A 13,790-nucleotide genomic window follows, 5' to 3' on the forward strand; every position below is an offset into this window, starting at 1 on the left:
TTTTTTCAAAAAGGTATCTTTTCTAAAAGACGCGAGGAGGCGCTGTTAAGTTTGGACTAGTGAGCGTGAATTAACTTTTAGATAAATAAAACGATTTTATATTTATTATAAATACGAAACTTTACTTAAGTCATTATAATTTTACGCGCATCTTTCTAAAGGTGAGATTAATTCTTGCACCAGTCAGTTTCTTCCTTACAGGCAAGCTGTGGTACCAGACTTCATTTGTGGGCGGATTCATTAAGAGAATGCTGCCATGCTCTAAATTGATCATCACTGAAAAAAAAAATCTAGTGATACTTTATTAAGAACTTCATAAACAGATCCATTAACTAAACAAAATCCTTCATGGTGTGATGCAAGTGTTGATGAACCGTTGCTATGGTAACAGTGATTGTCAACAAAGGGGAAAGTTGAAGACGCCTTTAAATAAAAATGAATTATTTGCAAATATCTGATGGACAGTACACTAAAACTATTTATACGATGGTAAGATATTTAGAGGGTTATTATTACCTTATGATTTATTGTGATAAGTATTGCGACTAAGTTTCATCTTAAATTTAATGTATGGAGATAAATAGACATAGACCAGATGCAATTTTTTTAACTAGAAAAATAAATTGCGCACGAACTTTGTGATATCGACAATGCGATAAAAATGCGGCTTAGGATTGAAGGTTGCATATAGACCGGAATAATAATAACAAAATGTTTCGTAACGAAATTGATAAAATTATCGTTACATAAAATCACCACACCCACGCGGAAGCGATTTGTACTGCGAAATATATCTCCTGCTAAAAGCAAGTTCTCGAATTCAGATTACAAAGTAAATAGTGTTACGAGACATTGCGTCTAAACGAAGTAAAAGTACACAGTCAAAAGTTAGCAGCCTTATTATGTATATTTCTGATTTACAAGAATTATTTTATGTATAACCGTTAAAGTTAACATCAACTTACATATTTGGAATTATTAAAGATTTTAACCGCTTCATATCATAAATTCGCCTGACGCATACTTTATCCTATAGCCTAAATAAAATTGATATACATGTTAAAAAACATGTTTTAATGACTATATCAATATGGCACTTAAAATATATAATTTTTTAAAAAAGTTAACTAAGTAAATAAATATATTCAAGCACCTTTACGGTGTTAAATGTGATTTCTTTTGATTTTGTATAGGTATTAGGCATATATAGTCACATCGGCTACCTTTGACTTTAAATTGAAATTAGCGATAAGCAAAAAAATAAGATTCCGTAGTCCGCTGGTCGAATTCTTATCGCGAAATAATTCGTTAAACGACTGCAAGATTAGATTAACGACATAATTCGACTTTTAGTACTTTAATCGTTATCAAATTAAAAATGTCGCAGCTGCGTTCGTTAAACCCAAAACGTATGTTTCCACTGCAGTAGCAATTGTATAAAACATATTGTTATCTCGGTTTTTTCCAAGAAGAAGGAGAGTGATGACAATATGTGTTCATATAAATATTTCGTTATTATTAACTCACGATATTCTCTTGCGAAATAGATTTTATATTTGATATTGTTGTATATTATGTATTGTATAATTTAGTAAACGGTATTATATTTTTCACACCTTTAGGTTAAGGTTAAGACATCGTACAACAACGTGAAGCTGGTTGCTGTAACAGGTGGAAATCTAATCAAGGGTTTAAATTACTGAAAAAATTATTGCCTTAATTTCACATCTTCTTTAGTCGGGATGTTATGACTTTACACGAAAATTTGTTGTGTTTTTTATTTAATGACAAACACGTTAGACACAAGGTATCAGACGCAAGTTTCTTAAGCTAAATCATTTTAATAGTCAATTGACATTGAAATTGCAGAGAATAACAAGTTATTACGCAAATCAAGGTATCATATAAGATATCGTGTATTGCATGAGGCGATAAATACTCGTGTAGCATGCGCCATGTCCTTTGTTCCACTTCATTGCGGTAATCCTTTTCGATATAACGGAATAGAGATTACCACGCTATTGTTAACTAAAACATGTTTATTCAATATACTCGCATTGTATGAAACTTATTTCAGTTGACAAATAGCTGTTAAAAATTTTGTATTTCAGATAAAAGAAGCAAGGTACGAAGATGCGATAAAAACATTGAACGACGCGATGAACTACAATACAAATCGAGCTGGACTGTCGCTTCTCGGCTACTGCTACTATAGGATACAATCCTTTGTAGAAGCTGCTAACTGTTATGAGCAACTATCGGCTATGCATCCAGACGTACCAGAATACAAGTTCTACTTCGCTCAAGCACTATACGAAGCATCTATGTATGATGAAGCTTACAAAGTAACTATGCAAATCACCGCTCCAGAACTCGAGAAGAACGTAATCAAACTCCAATCAGCTATTAAGTATGGCGAAGAAGATTCTGTAACAGCCAGGAGCCTTGTGGATTCTTATCCTCAGGACGATCCCGACAAAGATATCAATCTTGGATGTCTGCTCTATAAAGAAAATCAATACGAAGAAGCATTACGTAAATTCACAAGAAGTCTCAACATATTGGGTTTTAACGCACATTTATACTATAATGTAGCTCTATGCTATTTTAAATTAAAAGAATATCCCCAGGCCCTGAAACATATTACGCTAGTAATAGAGAGAGGTGTACGTGACCATCCCGAACTGGCTGTAGGCATGCAAACAGATACTTCTGAAGTTAAATCCGTAGGTAATACACTGACGCTTCACGAAACTGCACTCACTGAGGTTTTTAATCTAAAAGCTGCTATAGAATACCAGTTGAAGAATATCGAAGCAGCAAGAGAAGCTTTGTCTGATATGCCCCCGAGACACGAGCACGAGTTAGATGCAGTAACATTGCATAATTTAGCTCTGACTTCGATTGATATCAAACCTACTGATGGATTTGAAAAATTACACTTCCTACTACAACAAGATCCTTTCCCGGCTGAAACATTTGCCAACTTATTGTTACTGTACTGCAAGTTTGAGTATTACGATTTGGCGGCTGACGTTTTGGCTGAAAACGCTCAGTTCACTTACAAGTACCTTACACCATATCTGTACGATTTCTTAGACGCCATCATTACGAGTCAAACATCACCTGAAGAGGCGTTTCAGAAGTACGAAGATATCGCATCGAAACACGCCGAGCAATTGAGAAAACTTACAAAAGTAGTTCAAGAAAGTCGATCCCAAGGTGACAATGAACAAGTTAAAAAGGCAGTCGTTGAATACGAGGAAGCGTTGGAACGATATATACCGGTAGTAATGGCACAAGCAAAAATATATTGGGACATGGAGAACTACGGGCAAGTTGAAAAGATCTTTCGTAAATCAGTTGAGTTTTGCAACGAATCCGATGTATGGCGACTTAACGTGGCACATGTGTTGTTCATGCAAGAAAATAAGTACAAAGAGGCCGCTAGCTTTTACGAACCTATTGTCAAGAAGCAATACGATAACATATTGAATGTGAGTGCGGTCGTGTTGGCCAATTTATGTGTGTCGTACATAATGACATCACAAAACGAAGAAGCAGAAGATATAATGCGAAAAATCGAAAAGGAAGAGGAGCAGCAAATATTCGAAGATCCTCAGAAAAAATTCTATCACTTGTGTATCGTGAATTTGGTCATAGGCACTCTGTATTGCGCTAAGGGGAATTATGAGTTCGGTATATCTAGAGTGATAAAGTCACTTGAGCCTTTCAATAAACGTCTCGGCACCGACACGTGGTTTTACACGAAACGTTGCTTTTTATCGTTCCTAGAGAACTTAGCGAAGCACTTGATAGTAGTTAAAGATAATACTATCAAAGATTGTATGCAGTTTTTAGAAGGATGTGAAACTTATGGCCGCCGAGTTAGCACTGTCATTGAGAGTCCTTTTCAAGAGGAAGACGCTAATGTTAAAGCAAAACAAACGGTAACTTACGAGGCACGGCAGCTGCGCTACATGTTCTTTAAGCTAAGGAATATTGATGACTCTGTTACTATTAATAAATACGAAGATCTGAAATAAAATCTGCTTACCTTGTGGTATTTGTTTCCTGTTAGGTCCTAGTTTCCTAGCATCCTTGTGCTTCAACACAAACGGTCTCTCTTGTCCAAGTGACACTGACGCTATCGGGCAATTGGGATCTAAATCCGGTTCATTGTCTCTGTGCTCACCCATATGATCGTTCCCATTCCTATATCTATTAACGAAACGGACGTGTAATAAAGATTATGAAAAATTATTACCTAGATAAAATTGTTTTCGTAATCTTACTTGTTCACTAAGACGAAGTCGTAAAGTATCCCCTTAAATTTAAAAAGCAAGTCCCTTATCGCTAAGATGGGTGTAGGCCAAGGTAATGCCGGCACGGTTATTCCTGAGTAGGTATAAGTTATGCCTGGATCGCCATACGCAACTTGTTGTCTGGGTAAAGGATATATTTTTCCAAATACCCTACAAAAAAATATAAATTTTTACTTTATAAATTGCTTTTTACCTCTTGCCTCAATCTGCAAATATCCTCGTACTATTACTAGTAGGCGTTTACTTTTAATTTAGATAAATGCTTACTTAATTTTCGATAAATCACCGGTAAAATATTCTAAAGTGTTTTCGAGTTCTCTGTATAATGTATTTGATATTGCTCTCGGTATTGCTACAGCATAATCCAGGTCAAGACCGTCTTCTCTTATAGATTTCCACGTCACTTTATTGATTTCAATTTCTTTTAGTTTATCAGCCATTTAGCGTCTGAAAAAAATAATTTCGTAAACTTGAGCTACTGAAAAAATATAAAATTAACCGAACGAATAGGTATTATAACTTAAATACCATGCTAAGTATCAAAAGTTGGTAAAACAGTTAAAATTATATAGTATTTTTAATATTTATATCTACCCACATAGGAAAATTGGCAAATGGCTTTGGCAACATTGAATCTTATGTCATTTTTGTTGACACTCCTATCCTTGCATCCCAGTGAAAATTTTAAAAATATATATAAAATATTTTTTTACAACAATGCGTCTACTTTTTGCTTTTAATTTTAAACTGCGATACGTAAGCGGTAACTTAATGCAAAAAATCTCTGTTTTATACAACTCATACAGACAAATCGCGTAAGTAGCGTTATAAAATAGCGAATATAAAACTGTGACGCGTAGCGAATTTCTGTAAGTATAATGTTGCCAGTGACACTGCTAGCACAAAAAACTAAATCATTGGGGTGCCATATATTTTTGTATTTGTATGATCAAAATAAACACAAAAAGCAAAATAACAATTATGTATTTCAAAAATAAAAGGAATCTATAAAAATCAACCATACGATATCGAAGGTCCATAAAATGTTTTAACAGGAATAATAAAATTTTGTGTATTTTGCAAAAACATTTGAAACGCCTGAGATCCAGTCAAGAACCGTTGATTTCGTATTCTATTGCAGTTCAAATTCGTCTTATATTCCCCAGCACCGCCTCTGTAGCCGTCATCATGAATAATAGTCCGTGAACTAAAAAAAATTAAGAAACAAGATAAAGAATGCACCCATTTAAAAAGGTTACTGAAATCTAAATAGTTACCTAAAATTTTCAAAGAAGCAATCCTTGTCATGATAAACGGAATATTCCCTAATTCTCCGGATGGTGTTTCCATTAGTTTCAAAGTCATATTCATAAAGTTTTTCTATAAAACCATCTCTATCTTTAACAGTCCAAATGTGTTCGCCAGGCAGACCTACGAGTTTTGGTGCACTAGATGATAAAGACAATTTTTTCTTTAATTCTAAAGATGTACATTTATTGTCAACTTTAGTACACAAGTCAAATCGTTCATTTTCAAATAAATTAGAAGATTGTAAAAATTTTTCAATTTCTGCCCTTATATCTGAACTTAATATTTTTTCTTTACTTTGAACAACAAATTGACTACAAAAAGCCATTAGTTTTTCATTTTTCGAAAGCCATATTTCGTGTACCAAATTTAATAGATTTTTTTCGGCAATTTCCTTCATTTTGGTCAAATGTTTTATTTGTGAGTGTAAATAAATATTTTCCTGATATGTTACGGTGTATAATTGTTCAAAGTTCATATACTGCGACTGGCATTCTTTTCTTTTTCCATCATTTTCCTTTGTCTGTACTAAAAGTTTATTTTTCGTTATTGAATCCATTCGATAGCCTACTACAATATTTCTATTTTCACAAATAGCAGCCGCAAGAAGTAAGGACAAGTTTTTCTTCTCCTCTCTGAGATCTTTTAACTTTTTAAGTAAAACCTCTTTAGTTGCATCATCTTCGCTTATAGGTTTTGTATCGAAATATTTAAAACCGTGCCAATTTTGAAATACTCTTTCGACATCATTGCGTACTTGGAGCACATGTTTCAATATAGTGTAATAAGTTTCGTTGGCGGTTCTTTTTAAGTAATCAGAATTGATATAAGTAGGCATGAAAGATCCTTCAAAATAAACTTTTTTTAATGATGCAAGTAAAATAAGTTTCTTTCTTTTACTAACAGCAGATATAATAAAACCAGCGACGCAGAGTACAGCATAATAATGATATAGTCCAAACCAGCTTTTCTTTGCTTTTCTCATGTTCATGTTTAAATCCATTTTAGGTTCTTCATTGTTAAGCGCGCTTAAATTGTACGGTTTTGAGACATCTTTAACATTTGCACCTAATAATAAAATAGATCAATGAAGAAAAAATCATATAAACTAGTGCTATTTACAATAGTTATCGTTGTATATTTGGGGGGAGAATCGCGCGTCAAATTGTAAGCTGAAATCTCTGCCTATCATGCCTACATCTTACTAATATTATAAATGCGAAAGTTTAGATGGATGGATGTTTGTTTGAAGCTATCTCCGGAACAGCTCAATGGATCTTGATGAAATGTTGCATAGAAGTAATACATAGTCTGGAAGAAGACAGACTACAAAGTTTTTTAATACCGCGCGTACGGAGTCGCGGACAAAAGATGGTGTACTATAATTATTAAAAAAAGAAATTAACTAAATGTAATGAAAATTATTCAAAATTGTAATTATTGGAGTTTCACCCAATTTTTTTGCTATACTAACCTAGATAGTTGTTTTCTTTTAATGAAATAAAATAAACATCAATACTACAGGCAAAAAGCCACATGGCGAACGTAAGTCCAAGTAGCCATTTAAATGCAATATACATTCTATTTAACTTTATAACAGGCAACTGTATTTCGATAATCAAGTATGATTATTTTTTATGGACAGTAAATTTGTCTTCAAATTCATATTTTATTTATAAAATATTTCTGTCATCTGTCAGTTATTATTTTTAAATATTACAGTGCCAGTTATAATGTTAACAAATGTCTTGATTTAAAAAGTTATCAGCCTTTATGAACCAACATTCAGAAACTTCCTGTCCTCAAAGTGTCCCAAAAGGACACAACAAAATTTAAGTAATTGTTAAAAATATGTTTGAAATGTCTTTAAATAAAATAAATTGATGTGAAAGTTGAATAATTTAATTTAATTGAAATTAAAAATTCATATAGTATTTCTAATCTTTTAATTTAAGCAGTCTTCTAATTCTAACTTGAATAGCTAATTTAAGGAGAGTGATATTCTTTTTGTACCATTGCAAGTTGTATGTTAAATGAGCCTTCCAATTCTTATCAAGAAAAGATTTGTAGAAAACACTCATTTCATCTGCGGTTAGAGTTTGCTTTCCTTCTGGCAAATTCTGCTTCAAATATTCCTCTCGTTCCTGAAAATCATTAGATGGAAAATATGTTAAATATAAAAATTAAATTTGATGCTAGAAAGCTGAAGTGAGGCTTTTTTTTAAATGTTCATGAAAAAAAAATCATCACTTTGTATGCCAATTGATAATTTGTCATTTGCCAAATTATTGAAATGTTACATGTTGATTGTAATTAATGAGTGACATAATGTAGTGATTACATAAAATTACCTGAAAGAAACTTGAATTGTGTTGTGTCCAAAACTTTTGATTCCATTCCTGAACGTCCATGCGGAGTTCTCTATATTTCTTTTCTAATTTAGTTTCATCGTTTGGTTGTTTAAAAACAATCCTTCTCAAGTTGGAAACAGGATCAGGTGGTCCTACCATGTCACTAGTTATTTTCTTTGCATTTGGCGGCTGAACCGCTTTTGTGTCCAGTGCTGAGCTTGTCCATCTGCATACAGTTGATGCATAAGGAGCTCTTAATGTAAGCTTGGACGATGAAAACATTTAATTTTATAAGATTTATTGTAATATTTACTTCTTCTGACCGATGAAATGAAAATTGACATTTGAAGAATGCGTCAAAATTGACAATTGATAAAAATGACAACAAAACCAAGGTCAACAAACACGCACAGCCTGAAAGAAACAAACTAAATTAAAGTTAGAAGTTATCAATTAGTATATTCTGTACTTTACAGACAAGTCAATTTTCACTATGTTTTTGAATCAATTTTGTAACTTGTAACAAACATAATGTTGTGTGCCTTGTCGTAAAAGGTTCAGCCATATCAATAAACTTTAGATATGGCTTAACCTTATTAAGTACGTATGTACCTAAATCTTTTATGATCTTCTGAAGACGCTATGATAATTCAAAATAATTTTTACATTTCAACTTTGTAAAAAATTATTAGGAAGCGGAAGATAAAACGAAAAATTATTATAATAGCAGCACAACATAAAGGTTATGCCAATGTCATTGTCAAATTGTCTAGTGCTGTGTCAAATGTCACGTAAATTTTTCAATCAAGAATTATGTAAAAGCTAGTAGGATTGAATGTGTTAATTGCATTTATAAAGATTGTGTTTATTGGTTAGAAATTATAAACAAGTGAGAACCACTTCTTCAGGTTATTAATAATAATTGACAATATGAGTGGTAAACAGAAACAAGGCGCCGGTGACGATGACTTATCGGCTAAGTTAGACTTGTGTCTTACAGACGGAATTATAAAGACTGGTAAATTAGATGTTCATTAAATCCGTTTTGTTAAATAGCTTGTATTTATTATAAAAGACTTCCCTAATGATCAGGCACACAATCAAATTTGTGTGATTGAAAATTATACCAAACCAATGTGCACATTGTTTATGTATTATACAAAGTAATAAATGAAATATCTTCAAACGTCTTTCAAAACTTAGTTATTTTGGCTTAGAGTTACTACTTCATTGATGTGAAACATTAAATCTAAGAATATTTTTGTGTTTGATCAAGCATTTATTTTGTTTGGCAGGTGGTGGTATTGCCCTTGGTGCAATCACATCAGTATTATTCCTGGGTCGAAGGCGATGGCCAATTATAGCTGGCATGGGAATGGGGATGGGGCTGGCATATTCCAACTGTGAAAATGAATTAAATCCCAGCAAGTCTAGACACGCATAGTTGGTATGTTACATGTTCCTATAATATCAGAGTGTAGGCTATAGGTTTACATTGGCAACACTTGCAAAAACTATTTTTGTCCTTCTTTCTCTGAAAAAAAAAACTTGGACAACAATAACAGTTTCTGCAATGAAATTTCATGGTTAAACTATAGGTATACTTTCTTTTCTCAAAGTGAATTCCAGAGCTCAGCAAAGCCTTTCTGGGGGGTCCATGAAAATAAGAACTAATCATAACAAATACTAAGAGAGTACTAGGTTAGCTAAAATCCATTAAAATATATATCTCTACAATAAAAAAAAAACAAATTGAACTAGAAATGCATTAAAATAATTACAAAATTTAGGACCTTAAATATGCCTAGGGTACTGTGAAATACTTTGCTTCCTAAAGGGTACCATAGGCTAAAAAGTTTGTACTCAAATGACCCTGTTGTATAGATTAGCAATTTACTTATTTATTTTAACCATCTTAATAAACAAAGAGGTTCTTGTCTATATTTTTTATTACTTCATAACTCTGCTTCTGGTCTCCAATTTAGTTATCATTTGATATGTAGCTTTTGTGATAGCATTGAGATGTGATATTCTATGTGTCCCAATAGATGTTTTTTGTCTGAAAGCAAGCTCACTAAGGTAATAAGTAGCAGTGTTAATACTTATTTCAAGCTTTCTGGGATGGTTTATTTATATTTAATTTTTCATTCCAGGTAAAGGCTTCAAGTGATAAGAATCATGTGAAAGCAAGATCACAGAATGTTAAGAACATCTTCAGTAGACAACTTGTTTAGTAAAATGTCGTTGTTTTGTTTTATTGTACAAATAATTATTTAATTATTGTAAAGCACGTCTTTTATTCAAATTTTCAAATATATTTATGACTCAGAGTTGTCTGTGTGCTGCGAGAGTCCTCCCTGAATCCCTTTACATCCTGCCACAACAAAAATAATCCAGCAACCTCTAAAATATTGGAAAATCTCAGTACTAGGAAGAAAATAAAAGTCATAAGGGTCAAAGAACAATATTTAATATTTTATTGTACAAATTGATACTGGAATAAAGGATTTAGATACAGAATTTTCCTATAAGAAATAGAAACCATTATATAAGGTACATTAAGTTTTTATTTTCATTAAATATAGAGAGACTTAACAACCCATAGACACCAAGTGGTAATAACAATACACAACATGGCAACACACGCCCACAGATAAAACAACACTTTAAAACTGTAACAGATTATAACAAACGTTTTAAATAGTCTGTGTAATTAATATATACTAAATTTTGATAGTATATTCATAGTGCAATCTTAGGTCAGATTCCTTCCCATACAATTTGATACATACAAAAAATGCATTAGCTTCGAGATAATATAAATACAGTTTTTACTGTCATCCCAACTATCGTATTATTCTAAAATTTGTAACCCATAAACATCACCATACCTACGTAAAGAATTTGCTTATCAATCGAGAAAATTGGTCATCTTAGGGATTAAATGTATAGATTTATTTGTCTTTGCAAAAACGATTTAAACAATAAATTCATGTCACAAATGTTAAAAAAGAAATACACTGTGAATTTATTTATTGTACCCCATAATTACATTAAAATAATTAAATAAATATTATTTAAGATAACTAATCCATCGAGTTTTAAATTTAACTATTTAAGTAAACAAAAAAAAAATATTGGGAAAATCCTTACACACATATTTTGAAGTAACACCTGGATAATGACTTTATGGCAACACTCAAAATGGCAGTAAAAAGTATTATTGTATGGATTAATCTATCTGTATGAAGTTTTGCTATGAGTGCACTGATTAAACATGGCTAGCCTATGCCCATATTGCAAAATTCTACCTTCTCGTACAGTAAAGGACTTATCACAAATCCACGGCCGAAAATACACAGCAATTGTAACACACTTTTGATTATAAATGTCACATCTATAAATTTACTATTATGTTACATTTATAAATGATACACTATGTTACATTTATAAATGATACACTATGTTACATTTATAAATGAAACACTATGTTACATTTATAAATGAAACACTATGTTACATTTATAAATGAAACACTATGTTACATTTATAAATGAAACACTATGTTACATTTATAAATGAAACACTATGTTACATTTATAAATAAAAGCTACAATGAAAATGGTAAAAACACCTTTTCATTTAACATTAAAGGCACCACACTGAAATCGAAGAAATTGTTAAATTCAATTTCAATCCTTTTCTGTACGCATTATATAAAATTCTTAATACATTATTTTGCATATAGCACTACATTTTATATAACTACACCGTTAACTCTACGTCTCTTATAAAAAAGTTTGACTAGCAATTTGTGACGTATTAATACTTTGTGTCCAATTCTACGCGCAATCATAATTTGAAAACACTAAAGTATAAGAAATTTCACTAAAATAAGGCGAAATTTTTTAATACTGTTTTTAATTTTTTTAATAGACTTTAATTTATTGCAAACATTTTCATTACACGTCCAAATGTTCTTAAACTCAATAATGTCAATGATATTTTCGTGAAATAATTTTCATATTTCCTACATAATAGTAACTGGCAAGCTAAATATAATGCTTCTGTAGCGTCATAGAGCATTTGATTTATTAATTTTCAGCACTGGCTGGCAATACAGCGTAAAATAATTTTCATTGGCAACACTTAAATACATGTCAAACTGATTAGATGAAGATAGATTTAACTGCTCATATGTCAAAGCAAGAGAGATATCTGCTTCAAAATTGAAATGCAAGACACCACCCAAAATTTACATACATTGCAAGATAAAGGTTAAAAAAGATAAGTGTAGCTGCGTGTAGAAAAAAAAAACTGGCTCTTTGGAAAGAGACAATTTGGTGACTTTATCATATAGCTGTATACGTCGAATAACACTGCATATATAATTTAGAATCGATAAAATTATATTTGTTATATAATTATTTATGAATTAATTAATAGAGGAGCGTCGAAAAAAACCGATAAATCACATTTTGAATTTTTTTTTAATTATTTATATTATTATCCATGAACTTGGCCATTATTTTACACTTTAAAAAAAAACAGTGTGATTTTTTTTTTCCGACGCACCTCAAAGACAAAAAAGACACACTATATAATTCCCACTTATTTATATTTGAACACTTTAATTATGTAAAAGGTAAATGTCCAGATAAGATTTCTGAGTGAATAGTTTAAAATTTAATAGAATTTCTCTTTATTACTTGATCATTTAGATCAGGGATCCCCAAACTATTTTGGATAAGTGACCCCCTATTCCAAAATTAACCGTTACCACAGACACCCCATTGCCAAATTATCTACTTTTAAGATCAATTATTATTATTCATTCTGACTTAGGTAAATAGAAGACAGAGTGAGAATTAGCAATGCTTTAAGTTCGATATGGACCCAAGGGGTCCACATTACACAGGATATCAACTACTTTAGGAAAATCCCTGATTTAGAATTTGTTATATCTACAGTATATTATTGAAAAATCAAGCTAATTATTCTATTTCAGATACTAAGAGATAGAAAAAGTGCATTTTAATTTAATTATAGTGTTTAAGATATCGAAAAAGACTGCTTTAAAAAAACTATAGACAACCCGTTTAACACATTCAATGTTACATAATACATACATACATACATATATAACCTATAAATATCTAATCCGGAGAACACAATGCATAATGATTGACACATCGTTATTATTATTTTTTTAATTTTGATTGAGCACAATGTTTTATGTGTGGTTAGCGTTGCCAGGCGTCCGGATAAAGCCGGACGTAGGTAGGCTTTTTGATTGCGTGTCCCAAAATAAACGATTTACCGGCTTTTGTTAGGCTTTTTACATTTCCCAAACGAGAGTGTTTCTATTAATATTGAGACAAAATAATACTGGGTGTCCGACCTTTCTACCCAAATGTCCGGCCAAACTGGTTGGTCTGTCCGGCTAGAAGGTTTGGCGACCTGGCAACCCTATGTGTGGTAAATATTTTTTTCTTTATTTCAATAATAATGCGAAAAGACTTTCGGAGGGATTTTGTTGGAATTTTCTAAAGTGTTGTCATTTAAAATACTCAGAGATTTGGAAAACTCGATTAAACGTCAAACTTGTATAAAACACTCCACCTATAGGTATATCTATGGATAAGATATTGACGTAATTATCTAACTCGAAAGGTGGTCCGGTAGCATTGAAAGTGTTAAATGGTGTAACAAATATGTGAACGATAAAATTTAAATTATATTTGGACCACACGTTATTATAAATTAAAATATATAATTACAATATTAGTAATAAACAAGATAAGAC

General features: G+C 31.7%; 4 protein-coding genes across 4 annotated transcripts; 1 reads left to right on the top strand and 3 right to left on the bottom strand.

The window, feature by feature from the left end:
* Positions 1 to 133: 133 nt before the first annotated feature.
* LOC106718993 (DNA oxidative demethylase ALKBH2) lies at positions 134 to 5,012 on the bottom strand. The gene is made up of 5 exons (XM_014513221.2): positions 4,924 to 5,012; positions 4,593 to 4,772; positions 4,296 to 4,475; positions 4,058 to 4,221; positions 134 to 276 (listed from the first exon to the last, which is right to left on the bottom strand). Exons 2-5 carry the CDS (start codon positions 4,763 to 4,765, stop codon positions 134 to 136), a joined length of 660 nt encoding a protein of 219 aa, XP_014368707.2. The 5' UTR covers positions 4,766 to 4,772; positions 4,924 to 5,012.
* On the top strand, positions 423 to 4,046 carry LOC106718992 (tetratricopeptide repeat protein 30A). Its single transcript, XM_014513220.2, has 2 exons — positions 423 to 489; positions 2,112 to 4,046. Exons 1-2 carry the CDS (start codon positions 436 to 438, stop codon positions 4,044 to 4,046), a joined length of 1,989 nt encoding a protein of 662 aa, XP_014368706.1. The 5' UTR covers positions 423 to 435.
* A 327-nt stretch (positions 5,013 to 5,339) lies between the features above and the next one.
* Positions 5,340 to 7,229, bottom strand: LOC106718987. The gene is made up of 4 exons (XM_045686803.1): positions 7,104 to 7,229; positions 6,743 to 6,747; positions 5,603 to 6,701; positions 5,340 to 5,532 (listed from the first exon to the last, which is right to left on the bottom strand). The coding sequence occupies exons 1-4, from the start codon at positions 7,211 to 7,213 to the stop codon at positions 5,340 to 5,342; spliced, it is 1,407 nt and encodes a 468-aa protein (XP_045542759.1). The 5' UTR covers positions 7,214 to 7,229.
* Positions 7,230 to 7,570: 341 nt separating this feature from the next.
* On the bottom strand, positions 7,571 to 8,336 carry LOC106719000 (COA8 family protein CG14806, mitochondrial). The gene is made up of 2 exons (XM_014513227.2): positions 7,985 to 8,336; positions 7,571 to 7,777 (listed from the first exon to the last, which is right to left on the bottom strand). The coding sequence occupies exons 1-2, from the start codon at positions 8,264 to 8,266 to the stop codon at positions 7,571 to 7,573; spliced, it is 489 nt and encodes a 162-aa protein (XP_014368713.2). The 5' UTR covers positions 8,267 to 8,336.
* Between the last annotated feature and the right edge of the window lie 5,454 nt (positions 8,337 to 13,790).

The sequence above is a fragment of the Papilio machaon genome, chromosome 4 (assembly GCF_912999745.1).
Source record: "Papilio machaon chromosome 4, ilPapMach1.1, whole genome shotgun sequence".
Classification (NCBI taxonomy): domain Eukaryota; kingdom Metazoa; phylum Arthropoda; class Insecta; order Lepidoptera; family Papilionidae; genus Papilio; species Papilio machaon.